This window comes from Microplitis mediator, chromosome 1 (genome assembly GCF_029852145.1).
Source record: "Microplitis mediator isolate UGA2020A chromosome 1, iyMicMedi2.1, whole genome shotgun sequence".
NCBI lineage: Eukaryota > Metazoa > Arthropoda > Insecta > Hymenoptera > Braconidae > Microplitis > Microplitis mediator.
The window spans coordinates 26,386,915-26,399,204 of record NC_079969.1 but is presented as its reverse complement, the minus strand read 5'-3'; the positions used below and the strand labels follow the sequence as shown (position 1 = coordinate 26,399,204).

The window sequence follows — 12,290 nt, the reverse complement described above, 5'->3', positions numbered from 1 at the left end:
TTGAAATTTTTAATTCGTTCGAATTCAGTTATTTAATCAAGGAGACGTAATTAATTTTTATCCCATGATTAAAGTAGAAATTTTACTTTGTACGCTTTCATTAATTAAAATGAAGTATTAAATGTCCAAAAATGGAGCAGTGGCCACAAATGCTACTTCTATCCGATGTAAATTTTAAAGAATGAAATATTTTCTTATTGGTAAATTTTTTTATTTAAAATTTGAATCAATATGAAGTAATTACAGCATACAATTTAAATTAAGTGGTGTAATGAAAAATTGATACAATTATTGTACAAAATAGCGGATGCTTTTTCGATGATTACATGAAATCATTTACTCAACTATTTTAATAAAATTCTCCAAATCATGGTCATTCAAGTACTCAAATATGTCGTAAATAATATTAATGGGTAATTTTGAAAGAACTCCAGTAACAGAATATTTTTGAAACAAGTTAACACTCTTTTCTAGAAGATGATTACTCGTCAGTGCTTTCTGAAACCGGCGGTCCATTATTGAGCCATAAATTGGAAATCTCTTGAGTTCATCAGATTCTACAGCTTGACAAAGATTTTTATTTCCCGCATATCTAATTAAAACCTTAGCATCTCCAGCCAGGATGTCATAGAATGAAATATTTGTATTAATTATTTTCTGTATCTTGAGTTGTTCTATTTCATCTTCACATTTCTTCGCGTAATTTTTCATGATATCATTATTTTCTAGTAACGACAAATTAGCATCGGACACATACAAATTTTGACTTTTGATTTTAATTATATGTTTGATGAGAACTTCGACCCTTTCTGAAATCTGTTTCTTACTGTATGAAAAAGCAGTCTTCAATGGCGTTAAATCCGTATTATCAGCAATATTGACATTAGCATTATTCTCTAAGAGGAATTCCATTATTTCGGGGTTGTTATAGCATATAGAGAACATTAGTGGCGTGCAGCCATTTTTAATTTTGGCATTAATATCTGCGCCATATTTTAATAGTTCAGCAATTATCTCTTTTTCGGTGTTAATAGCCAAGTGAATCGGTTGCATGCCGTTAGATTCACGAGTATAATTAATATCAGCGCCACTATCCAACAATACTTTCATTGCTTTGAATTTTTTTTTCTCAATAGATCTCATCAATGGTACATTCTTGATCACTTTTGGAGGATTTACTTCAAACCCGTGATCCACAGCGAGTTTTACAACATCCGGATCATCTGTATCTATTATACTTTCAATATTAGCATTTATTTCATAGTCGCTGTCTAGCTTAAGAATATTACGATCCCGTTCCAGCATCATCTTAATAATACCTACTCTTCCTGGCGCACCCAAAGCAAGTCTGAAAGGATACGCTGTTAAATATTTGCTGTTAAATACTTTAGCTCCAGCTCTTATCAGAAAACTTGCTACCTGGAACTTTTGTGCAAGGAGAGATATCCGAACGAGTTCGTATCCATCGTCCCATTCATCAAGATAAGATAAACCATATTGACTTACAATTTCGTCAACCTTTTGAATATCTTCATCAACCATCGCTTTACGTAATGCAGAATCTACATCAATTTTTTTTTCCATTTTTACTTAAGGGTAAACGCCACCGGAAGTCTCTCTCACACTCAGAAAAATGAACGGGACTATCTTCGATGCACTCGTAGAGACGATTTAGAATTTTTGAAATTACAAAACTTTTAGCCCTTTGTTAATAAGGTTTCAAAAAACGCTAAAGACCTTATTTTAGGTTTCCAGTGTTTGTCCGTGAATTAAATTGAATTAAAAATCGATTGACTTTACCTCTTGAAGGAGATCGGCTATTTTTTCTCTATCACATCCACGTGGACGAACGACTGTCCTTGTCGCACTTGTGCAGAAGATGGTAACTTTGTCCACGTTTATATCTTGAACAAAGGAACAGTTTTCAAAAATAAAGACCTAGATTGATAGACTCGCTCTTAATTTTGCGTTTAGAGTTTTTGTTTGAGGGAAAAGCTAAAAACTATCCCTTCTTAATCAATTTATACTCACACCGAAAAATTTAACAGGCAATTTTATTCTGTCAACTTTACAAATCTCTACATCTATAGCTCGTCTAGCTCCAAAAATCACTAGTGTAAAGTGTGATCTCCAACTTTTACTCCCTAACTTTGGACCCCCCCCCCCCCGTTTCTTACAAAAATCTGGGAGTCATCAGTCTATTACCTCGCATTTAATTCTGTGATTTTGATTCCTGGAGTTTCGACCCCCTCGATGTCATCCTTAGAGAAATTCCAATACAAATACGTCATAAAATTCAGCTCCAACATTTTTTTTCAAATTTTCCAAAAAATTTAGGATTCATTACAATTTTTCTACTGCTCAGTTCAGTTGGTAGAACCGATTCCCAACACTAGACCAGCCTTTCAGCGCCAGTTTTACATCAGCACCGTCCAATAAGCTTCAAGAACTCGGAAAAAGAAAAATTTTGCTCAGTTGAGAGCTCACGAGTTTCAATACCAAAATACGAAGAAAAAAAAATAATAATAACAAAATAAACTAGCCGCTAGTTCCTTGTACTCCGGAGATAAGAGCTAATTCGGCCTAGCTGATAATATTGATGGTTATTTTTTACATAATAACAGATATTTTATATTTATTTCCCTTGTAAATAAGAGTCAAATGGCCCATTTATCGAGACCCCTGTTAAAAATTTTTCGGAATTGTCTCTGAAAAACTCAGTTCTAAAGTTCTGACTTTTTCAGAGTTATTCAGAGAAAAGTCCGAAAAATTTCCACCAGGGATGACATAAGAAGGGTAAGAGCACCAGTACCCGGCCCCAAACCAGTAGCCAGCCACCTCATGTTAGATTATATCTATATATATTTTGAGCCAATGTTAAAGTATATGACCGGCTGGCTACTGGTTAGGGGCTGGGTATTGGTGTTCTTACTCTATATATAATTTTTTTTACCCGGGTATGAAGTAATTACAGCATACAATTTTAATTAAGTGGTGTAATAAAAAATTGATACAATTATTGTACAAAATAGCGGATGCTTTTTCGATGATTACATGAAATAATTTACTCAACTATTTTAATAAAATTCTCCAAATCATGGTCATTCAAGTACTCAAATATGTCGTAAATAATATTAATAGGTAATTTTGAAAGAACTCCAGTAACAGAATATTTTTGAAACAAGTTAACACTCTTTTCTAGAAGAAGATTACTCGTCAGTGCTTTCTGAAACCGGCGGTCCATTATTGAGCCATAAATTGGAAATCTCTTGAGTTCATCAGATTCTACAGCTTGACAAAGATTTTTATTTCTCGCATATCTAATTAAAACCTTAGCATCTCCAGCCAGGATGTCATAGAATGGAATATTTGTATTAATTATTTTCTGTATCTTGAGTTGTTCTATTTCATCTTCACATTTCTTCGCGTAGTTTTTCATATCATTATTTTTTAGTAACGAAAAATTAGCATCGGACACATACAAATTTTGACTTTTGATTTTAATAATATGTTTGATGAGAACTTTGACCGTTTCTGAAATCTGTTTCTTACTTTGTAAAAAAGCAGTCCCCAATGGCGTATAATCTCCATCAGCAGCAATATTGACATCAGCATTATTCTCTAAGAGGAATTCTATTATTTCGGGGGATTTGATATGGAATATGGAGAGCAGTAGTGGCGTGCAGCCATTTTTAATTTTGGCATTTATATCTGCGCCATATTTTAATAGTTCAGCAATTATCTCTTTTTCGGTGTCAACAGCCATGTGAATCGGTTGCAAGCCGTCACGTTCACGAGTGTAATTAATATCAGCGCCACTATCCAACAATACTTTCATTGCTTTTAATTTTTTCTTCTCAATAGATCTCATCAATGGTACATTCTTGATCACTCTTGAAGGATTTACTTCAAACCCGTGATCCACAGCGAGTTTTACAACATCCGGATCATCTGTATCTATTATACTTTCAATGTTAGCATTCATTTCATACACGCTGCCTGGCTTAAGAATATTACGATCCCGTTCCAGCATCATCTTGATAATGTCTACTGTTCCTGGCGTACCCACAGCAAGTCTGAAAGGCGTTTCATGAGGATACACTTTCTCGCTGTTAAATATTTTAGCTCCAGCTCTTATCAGAAAACTTGCGACCTGGAATTTGTGTTTCAGGAGAGATATCCGAACAAGTTCGTATCCATCGTCCCATTCATCATGATAAGATAAACCATATTGACTTACAATTTCGTCGACCTTTTCTATATCTTCAGCGAGTATCGCTTTACGTAATATAGAATTTACATCAATTTTTTTTTCCATTTCACTTAAGAGGAAACGCCACCGGAAGTCTCTCTCACACTCAGAAAAATAAACGGGACTATCTTCGTTGCACTCGTAGAGACGGTTTAGAATTTTTGAAATTACGAAATTTTAGCCCTCTGTTGAAATTTCAAAAAAAGCTAAAGACTCTATTTTAGATTTCCAGTGTTTGTTCGTGAATTAAATTGGATTGAAAATCGGTTGATTTTACCCCTGCAAGAAGATTGGCTCTTTTTTCTCTATCACATCCCCGTGGACGAAAGACTGTCCTTGTTGCACTTGCGCAGAAGATCGTAACTTTGTCCACGTTTATATCTTGAACAAAGGAACAGTTTTCAAAAATAAAGACCTAGATTGATAGACTCTATTTTAATTTTGCGTTTAGAGTTTTTGTTTGAGAGAAAAGCTAAAAACTATCCCTTCCTAATAAATTTATACTCACATCGAAAAATTTTACAAGTATTTTTATTCTATCAGCTGCTTTACAAATCTCTAGATCTAGCTCGTCTAGTTCCAAAAATTACTAGTGTAAAGTGTAATCTCAAACTTTTACACTCCTCAACTTTGGATCTTCCCCATTTCTTACAAAAAACTGGGAGTTGTCAGTCTACTGCCTCGCATTTAATTCTGTATAAAATTTTGATCCCTGGAATTCCGAGCCCCTCGTTGTCATACGAGAACTTCCACAGCAAATAATTCGTAAGGTTCAGCTTCAACGTTTTTTTTCAAATTTTCTAAAAAATTTAGGATTCATTACAATTTTTCTACTGCTCAGTTCAGTTGGTAGAATTGATTCCCAACACTAGACCAGCCTATCAGCGCCCGTTTTACATCAGCAACGTCCAATAAGCTTCAAGAACTCGGAAAAAAAAAACTTTGCTCAGCTGAGAGCTCACGAGTTTCAATACCAAAATACAAATAAAAATAAAAATAATAACAAAATAAACTAGCTGCTAGTTCCTTGTGCTCCGAAGAACTAGACTTAATTCGGCCTAGCTGATAATATTGATGGTTATTTTTTACATAATAACAGATATTTAATATTTATTTCCCTTGTAAATAAGAATCAAATGGCTTATTTATCAAGATGTCAAATCGGAAGGACACTTCCAACTCTCGCAAGTAAGTTTCCACAATAATTTCATTCATAATCAATTAATTATCACTAATTTATTGCTCAAGTGTAAAACAACGGATTTAAAAAAGGCAATTTGTAAAATTTTAGAATTAATTGGGTCTGGTAAGCCAGCTATAGCCCAAAAAAATGTCGTGCCAGCTGCTATAAGAGCTTATTCATCAACATCTTTCACTAAAAACGTTTCACGTTTGTCTTTACAAAGTATTAATCAATTAAAAAGGGTAAGTTCATTAAAATCTTAACGAATTGTCATCAATTATTTTCCATTCTACAGTTTAAGTCCCAATTACTGACACTAAAAATTATAATTTATTAATTATATTTGAGGGCATTCTCAGGCACTGACCCCCTCCCCCTCACTTTTTAAAAAAAATTCAATAACTTTGAACTGTCAAAACTGTAAATTAAAAAAAAATTAAAGCATTGAGGGCATTCTCGAAACCCTCTCCGCATTTCTTAAAAAAATTCAATGACTGAACTGTCAACTGTATCAAAATTTCATTAATTAATTAAAAATGAAATTGAAACGTTAATTGAAAGAAAGACGATCAGGTTGCAATTTCGCTGGGATGTAGAATTTTAAAAAAATTACTTAGTTGTCATCAATTAGGAATCAAACGAAATTTGAAAAATAAATTTTAGCATAAAAAATTCGAATTAAAAAAAATGGGTCTGTCTTTGCCTTTGATATCAATAATAATTTAATTTGTTATCACCAATAAATATAATATTTTTATATCATCACTCAAATTTACCAACTACTGACATGTCATAATTTATATAAAATTTTCAGTTTTAAAAGACCTCATGAAATTTAAATTTATTGCATTTTAAACATGATATTAAAAGTACCTGAAATATTACACAATTTTATTATTTTCATAAGCAAATTTTTAGTGAGGGAAAAAATTTTTTAAGTTCCTGGCGCATTTTTTTAAATTTTTTCTTCAAGAATTTTTTTTTTTTATTTAATTTAAAATTTTTTTAATGACTTACTTTTACTATCATTATTATTATCAAAGACTTTATTTAAATATCAAAAACTTCTGCGAATGCTGAACCAGAAACAACTTAGAGTCAATAATTAGGTCTTGTAATTTAAATATAAACACGTGAATAAATAAATAAATGAATTGATTATAATTGAAGTATTTTCCACAGTTTCCAGGAGCAATAAATGCTTTCGCTAGTCAAATACGTTCGTCAAGTACCGGTGATCATGTCCGTCTGTGGCAATTAGAGCGAATTGCTTCAGCAGCATTTATTGTCTTATTCCCAGCTTGTTTTCTCCTACAAAATGCTGTCGTTGATTTACTATTTTCAACTTTATTAGTAGTCCATACTCACTGGTAAGTAAATTAGTCAATAAAATAATTAACTACATATTTAATTTATAATTTAAATGATAAATAATTTCATTGCAGGGGATTGGAGGCACTAATTGTTGATTACGCTCGTCCAGCAATAGTTGGTCCAATTTTACCAAAAGCACTGATGGGTCTTTTGTACGTCATATCAGTGGCAACTTTAGCTGGACTCGGTGCGCTTATTTACAATGGCCCAGGAGTCAGTGGGTCTGTTAAAAAAATATGGGAAATGGGCCAGAAGTAAATAAGTTTTATAATATAGATATTTATTAAAAAAAAAAAATGTGTTGTTAATTTAGATGAGAAATAAAATATTTAAAATATTGTCATGATAATACTTTTGTCTATTTGTCGCGTTTCTTATATAATATAAATTTATATAACATATATATATAATACAATATAGCTTTGTTTCAATATTTTAAAGTCAGTGTGGTTTGGTAATAATTGCTACAATTGAAATATTTCGTCTTGCTGCTGTTGCAATTTTTGTAGGGAACTTTTTAATTTTTTTCCTTGAGTCATGACCACCGCGGAGGGCAGGTCATTGACGTTGTCTTCTGACGATGACCTGGCTGGACCTGCAGCTGATGATAGATGAGATGACGAAGATGATGCAGTTGAAAAGGACGAATGCATTGGTGAAGGCTGTGGGTGCGAATGACGCAACCGACTTCCTGATCTTCTTTGTACAAATAATAACTCTTCTTCTGGACTAAATCTGTAATTTATTTTATATTTTATATTTTATAATTACAGTACAGTTAATTATTAATTACTCATAAAATTTAATGATCCTGAAGTTAGCAGACAATTAAAAATTTCCGGATTTTTTTTTAGCAAATAAATTACAGAAAAAGAGAGACTAAAAAATTCATGTGTAGAAAATTGAAAAATCTATGGGTGCAATTTTTTTAAAAATAATTTATTGTTTAAAAAAAAATCCAAAAATTTTTAGACGTCGGCTAACTTCGGGATCATTAAAATTTATTATATAATTAAAATTACTGTAAATCAAAATTATTATTGATTAAGTGCTGAGTTTATTTTTAAAAAATAAGTGAGAAAAAAATTGTAATTTTATTTTTAAAAATTTAAGTTTTCAAATAAATTTTATAGAGATAATTTTTTATAATATTCATTTTTGAATTTTTAGTAAAATTTAAATCAACTAAATTTTTTGTATGCCGCGAGATTCAAAAATTTTTTGAATACAAAAATTTTAAAAATGTAATTTGGCAAAAATAAAATAATTGATTAATTATCTAAACATTTTATGTATTAAAAATTTAAATTCTGTTGAAAATTAATCTTTTACTTTCTTATTGTATTCGAACTCTGGAAAAAAGTTCAAAGTACAAAGTCGGTGATAAAAAACAAACCAAAATATTTGATAAGACTGGACTTATCTAAGAGTCTAAATGTCCAACTAACAGATTAGAAAAATCTAAATTCTTATACAATTTACTAAATCAGATATTGAATAAAAAAATATCGTAAATTTTTCTATTTCACAAACAAATTTCATATTTTATGAAAAAAACTTCCTCTTAAAAAAAATTGAAATATTTAATTCGTTCATTTATAACTAAAAAAATTAAGTTTCTGTCAGCTGTCAAAAAATTTCAGAGTAATTTTGACTTGTAAATAAATAAATTTAAAAAATCAACTTACGCACTATTACCCTGGGTTTTTTGTATATCTTTCTTAACACTAGCTATCGAAGAATCCATTCTAGCTAAAAAATTATTGATTGAACTGTCTTCGTCTGAAGATACTGTATTAGCACTTGGGTCTTGACAATAGTCACTTTCATTGCATTCAGCAATTCCATCATTATTACTGCAGGACGATGACGTTGATGCTGAATTTATTTGTACAGGAGCAGGAACTAATAAAGATTCGCGTAAAAATAAACTATCAGATGCCCATAACCTATTTATCCTCCTAATTTGTTCAGTCTGAAATAATAAATTAAATTAATAAGTGTGTCATGTAAGTACTAGATAGTAATTAGGTAGCAAACTAACGTACCGTAGTTCCATATTTTAATGCAATACCTGGAAGAGTATCAGTTTTGCAAATAATATGTTTTATTAAATTCTCATTACGTATGACGCGTTTTGATGTACTTCCGTATTTTTTTAAATTTCTACTGTTATCACGTATAGACCTCCGTTCTTCCATTTCTCTGTACATACTTTGGTCCATTTTTATTTTTTAATATATTATTTAATTATGTATAACAACTATATATTACTGCATATATATTTATATACTATTGTTATTACTGTATAGATTAATTACATTAACACAGTGTAGTGTTAATTTTATTATTTAATATGAAATTCACTCGGCGTAACAACAAAATATATTATTTTGACATTCAAGGCTAACAAACGGAACATTTTTACTCTTGTCTTGTCTCTCTGATAACTTGCATGTGATCAACTGACTAGATTATCACAGATTACAGTTTACAATTAATTCAAATGTTATTGTGAGTTTTGAATGGACTTTAGACTCCGGTGACCAATCAGCGCTAGGGGATTTTAACTTGCAACCAACTTCAAGTCGATTCAAATAATTTTAGGCCGAGCTGTACTTGGGCGCGAAAAAAATTTGTTCGATAAATTGTAGGACGTTCATTTTTAGGAACAAGGTTATTTTTTTCATAGAGGACTAATTATTATTTTTCACGGTAAATAAATTTGTATTACGATAATTATTTGTAATTTTTAATGAGTGTGAATGAAGCAGACATCAGACATTCAAAATTTAAAATAAATGGAGTAAATAATTAGTAAAATAAAATTTTTAAAAAATGCGCTTTTAAAAAATTCAAAAATTAATAAGTGCATATTTTATAAATATTTTTTTATTATTTACTCCATTTATTTCAAATTTTAAATTTGTCTGAAGTCCGCTACATGATTCTGAAATTAGCCGACTAATAATTTTTGGATTTTTTTAAAAACGATAAATTATGAAAAAAAAAATATTTTAAAAAATTGCACTAATAGTTTTTTAAATTTTCTACATGTGCATATTTTTAGTTTTTTTTTCTTCAAATTTAATTGTTCAAAAAAAAATTCAAAAATTTTTAATTCTCTGCTAACTTCAGGATCGTGTTACATTCACACATAATTTTTAAGTAATTAACTGATAAAATAATGATTTTTTATTTAATTAATAAACTTGAAAAAATATTAAATAAATTTGTAAATTTAAAAAAATAATTTAAGGAAAAATTTCTCGAAATATTTAAATAATTAATTAAAATTTAAAAATTTACATGACCCTCAAGTAAGCAGACAAAAATTTTAAAATTTTTTTTCCACAATTTAATTTAAAATAAAAAAAAAAAAAAATATGCACATGTAGAAAATTTAAAAAACTAGGTGCAAATTTTTAAATATTTTTTTTTAATTATTAGACGTCAGCCAATTGCGGTATCATATTTATATTTACAAATTAATGAATAAATTTTTTTAATTTAAATAAAAAAATTATAAAATATTTTCAGTTGATTATGTAAATAATAAAATTTTGAGTTAAAACTTGAAAATAAAAATAAAAAATGTATATAACTAGTAAATAAAATAAATTATCAGTTGTAATAATAAATAAAATGAGTACAAATAAATAGTCTTTTATAAAAATAATATATTTCAACAAGAAATTGTACACAAAAAATATTACACGATTGATTTTTAATGCATTTTTTTGATGATGCACTCGATACAATTCCGCTCATATCATCATAATAATATTATTGATCGTTTATGTTTCTCACATGTACATACAAGTGTGTGTCTTAGTGTCTGTGTCTGTTGTCCTGAATCAATTTAATATTTTATTAAATATATCAAACGAGCGGTACAATAAAGGCGATTTTTCATAACGATTTCGTTTATTTTTTTTTTTTTTTAATTAATAATAATTATCATCATCCTCATTATCATTATGTCTTTTCGTTTATTTAAATAACTATTTTTTCGGCAATCGTTTCAAGCGACGTTCAGGCAGCGGAATAAAAATAATTTAAACAAACACAAGATTTACATTCAAAAATTTCTATTGCAATTTTTTATTTTAAATTATTGCTCGCCCAAACTTACTATTATTATTATTATTCATTTATTTTTTTTTTTTTTGTAGCTAATAAATAAATGCGTGCTGATTTCAATGCGATAAGGCCACTTTTCTAGATGATATTACGATTTTTGTGGTAAAGTGTATTGTTTTATTTTCATTTTTCTTTCATTTTCCTCTTTGTTTACTTAATAATTATTTTTTCCCTTTGTTTTTACTTAGTCGTAGTAATATTACATATAAAGATTAAAATTATTGTTGGTACAAAAATGAATACATAATTAAAATTAATTAACTACAAATGTATGGCAATAACTTTAAATTTAAACGAAAAAGATAAAATAATAATAATAATTATTAGGACGATTCAGTGTAATTTAATTGCACACGAGATCTAAACCCATAGACTTCTTGTTTTTTTAAAAATCAATCGTGTGCATGTTAATTATTTATCATACATAATAATAATTAATAATTAATAATAATAGTAATAAAAAAAGTACAATTGAATTTTAAATAGAAGTCTATGGGAATGCGACCAATCATTACTGTACATGTCTTATTAATTATGGTTGTTTTTTATTTTAATTTAAAATTGCTTTTATGGTATTATCCTAATCCGTAGCTACTTAACTAACAATTAATTTGATTTTGTTTATTTTTTTTTTCTTATTATTAAACATAGCTCAACTTATTTCCTTTATTTACCCTAGACTTACACACGTGCTGATTAATCAGCACTGCTGTACAATACTCACACAATTTATACACTCGACATTTAAACATCAACGCAATGATTCGAATAAAATAAATTTTATTTTATTTTATTTGTGTAATTAATTAATTAATTAATTAATTAGATTACTAAAGTAACTTAAAAAAATCTAGCGCTTAAATTATACCAGTATTTTTTTTTACTCCGATATGTGCTGAACATGTGGAGATCACATAATTTATTTACACGTAACTGTTAATTCATTAATTAATTCATTTATTAATTAATTAATTAGTTTGTTGGTTTATTTAATATTTATTATGGAGAAGAAAAATTTAATAACGACTTGGAGATCAATATTATTGGTATTATCGGTAGATTAGACAATAAATTTTATAAATTTCAACGATTTTTTATGTACCTGAGGATCGCAACGTTTTTCGCGCAACAAAAATTTTAAAAAATTTTTGTAATTCGACAACTTGAGGTAATTAGGGGTGTCTGCAATTTTCAGTTGACATACAAGCATCTGTGCGAAACATTTTGGAAATCTAGACCCAGTAGATTTTTTATTGTTCATTTTCGTTCCGCGGAAAACGTTTCGATCTTCACGTACATGATTATTGTGCAGCTCAAGTATTTTTGGTAAGAAAAATA

The 12,290-nt window shown here is 29.0% G+C and overlaps 3 protein-coding genes across 7 annotated transcripts; 1 reads left to right on the top strand and 2 right to left on the bottom strand.

Annotated features, from left to right (window-relative positions):
- Positions 1-222: 222 nt before the first annotated feature.
- Positions 223-5,254, bottom strand: LOC130676195 (putative ankyrin repeat protein RF_0381). 5 transcript variants are annotated; one of them, XM_057482286.1, is made up of 3 exons: positions 4,761-5,254; positions 1,420-4,633; positions 223-1,348 (listed from the first exon to the last, which is right to left on the bottom strand). In XM_057482286.1, the coding sequence occupies exons 2-3, from the start codon at positions 1,494-1,496 to the stop codon at positions 337-339; spliced, it is 1,089 nt and encodes a 362-aa protein (XP_057338269.1). In that variant the 5' UTR covers positions 1,497-4,633; positions 4,761-5,254; the 3' UTR covers positions 223-336. The 5 variants fall into 5 exon arrangements, 3 of the variants coding, with proteins under 3 accessions (XP_057338269.1, XP_057338260.1, XP_057338246.1); XR_008991393.1 differs by having other exon boundaries at positions 225-1,348; positions 4,761-5,054; XR_008991394.1 differs by having other exon boundaries at positions 225-1,904; positions 2,032-4,633; positions 4,761-5,054.
- Positions 5,255-5,272: 18 nt separating this feature from the next.
- LOC130676260 (succinate dehydrogenase [ubiquinone] cytochrome b small subunit, mitochondrial) lies at positions 5,273-7,158 on the top strand. Its single transcript, XM_057482389.1, has 4 exons — positions 5,273-5,440; positions 5,544-5,677; positions 6,618-6,805; positions 6,881-7,158. Exons 1-4 carry the CDS (start codon positions 5,389-5,391, stop codon positions 7,065-7,067), a joined length of 561 nt encoding a protein of 186 aa, XP_057338372.1. The 5' UTR covers positions 5,273-5,388; the 3' UTR covers positions 7,068-7,158.
- A 115-nt stretch (positions 7,159-7,273) lies between these two features.
- LOC130676244 (lysM and putative peptidoglycan-binding domain-containing protein 2) lies at positions 7,274-9,295 on the bottom strand. The gene is made up of 3 exons (XM_057482364.1): positions 8,858-9,295; positions 8,498-8,784; positions 7,274-7,544 (listed from the first exon to the last, which is right to left on the bottom strand). The coding sequence occupies exons 1-3, from the start codon at positions 9,032-9,034 to the stop codon at positions 7,274-7,276; spliced, it is 735 nt and encodes a 244-aa protein (XP_057338347.1). The 5' UTR covers positions 9,035-9,295.
- Positions 9,296-12,290: the final 2,995 nt, after the last annotated feature.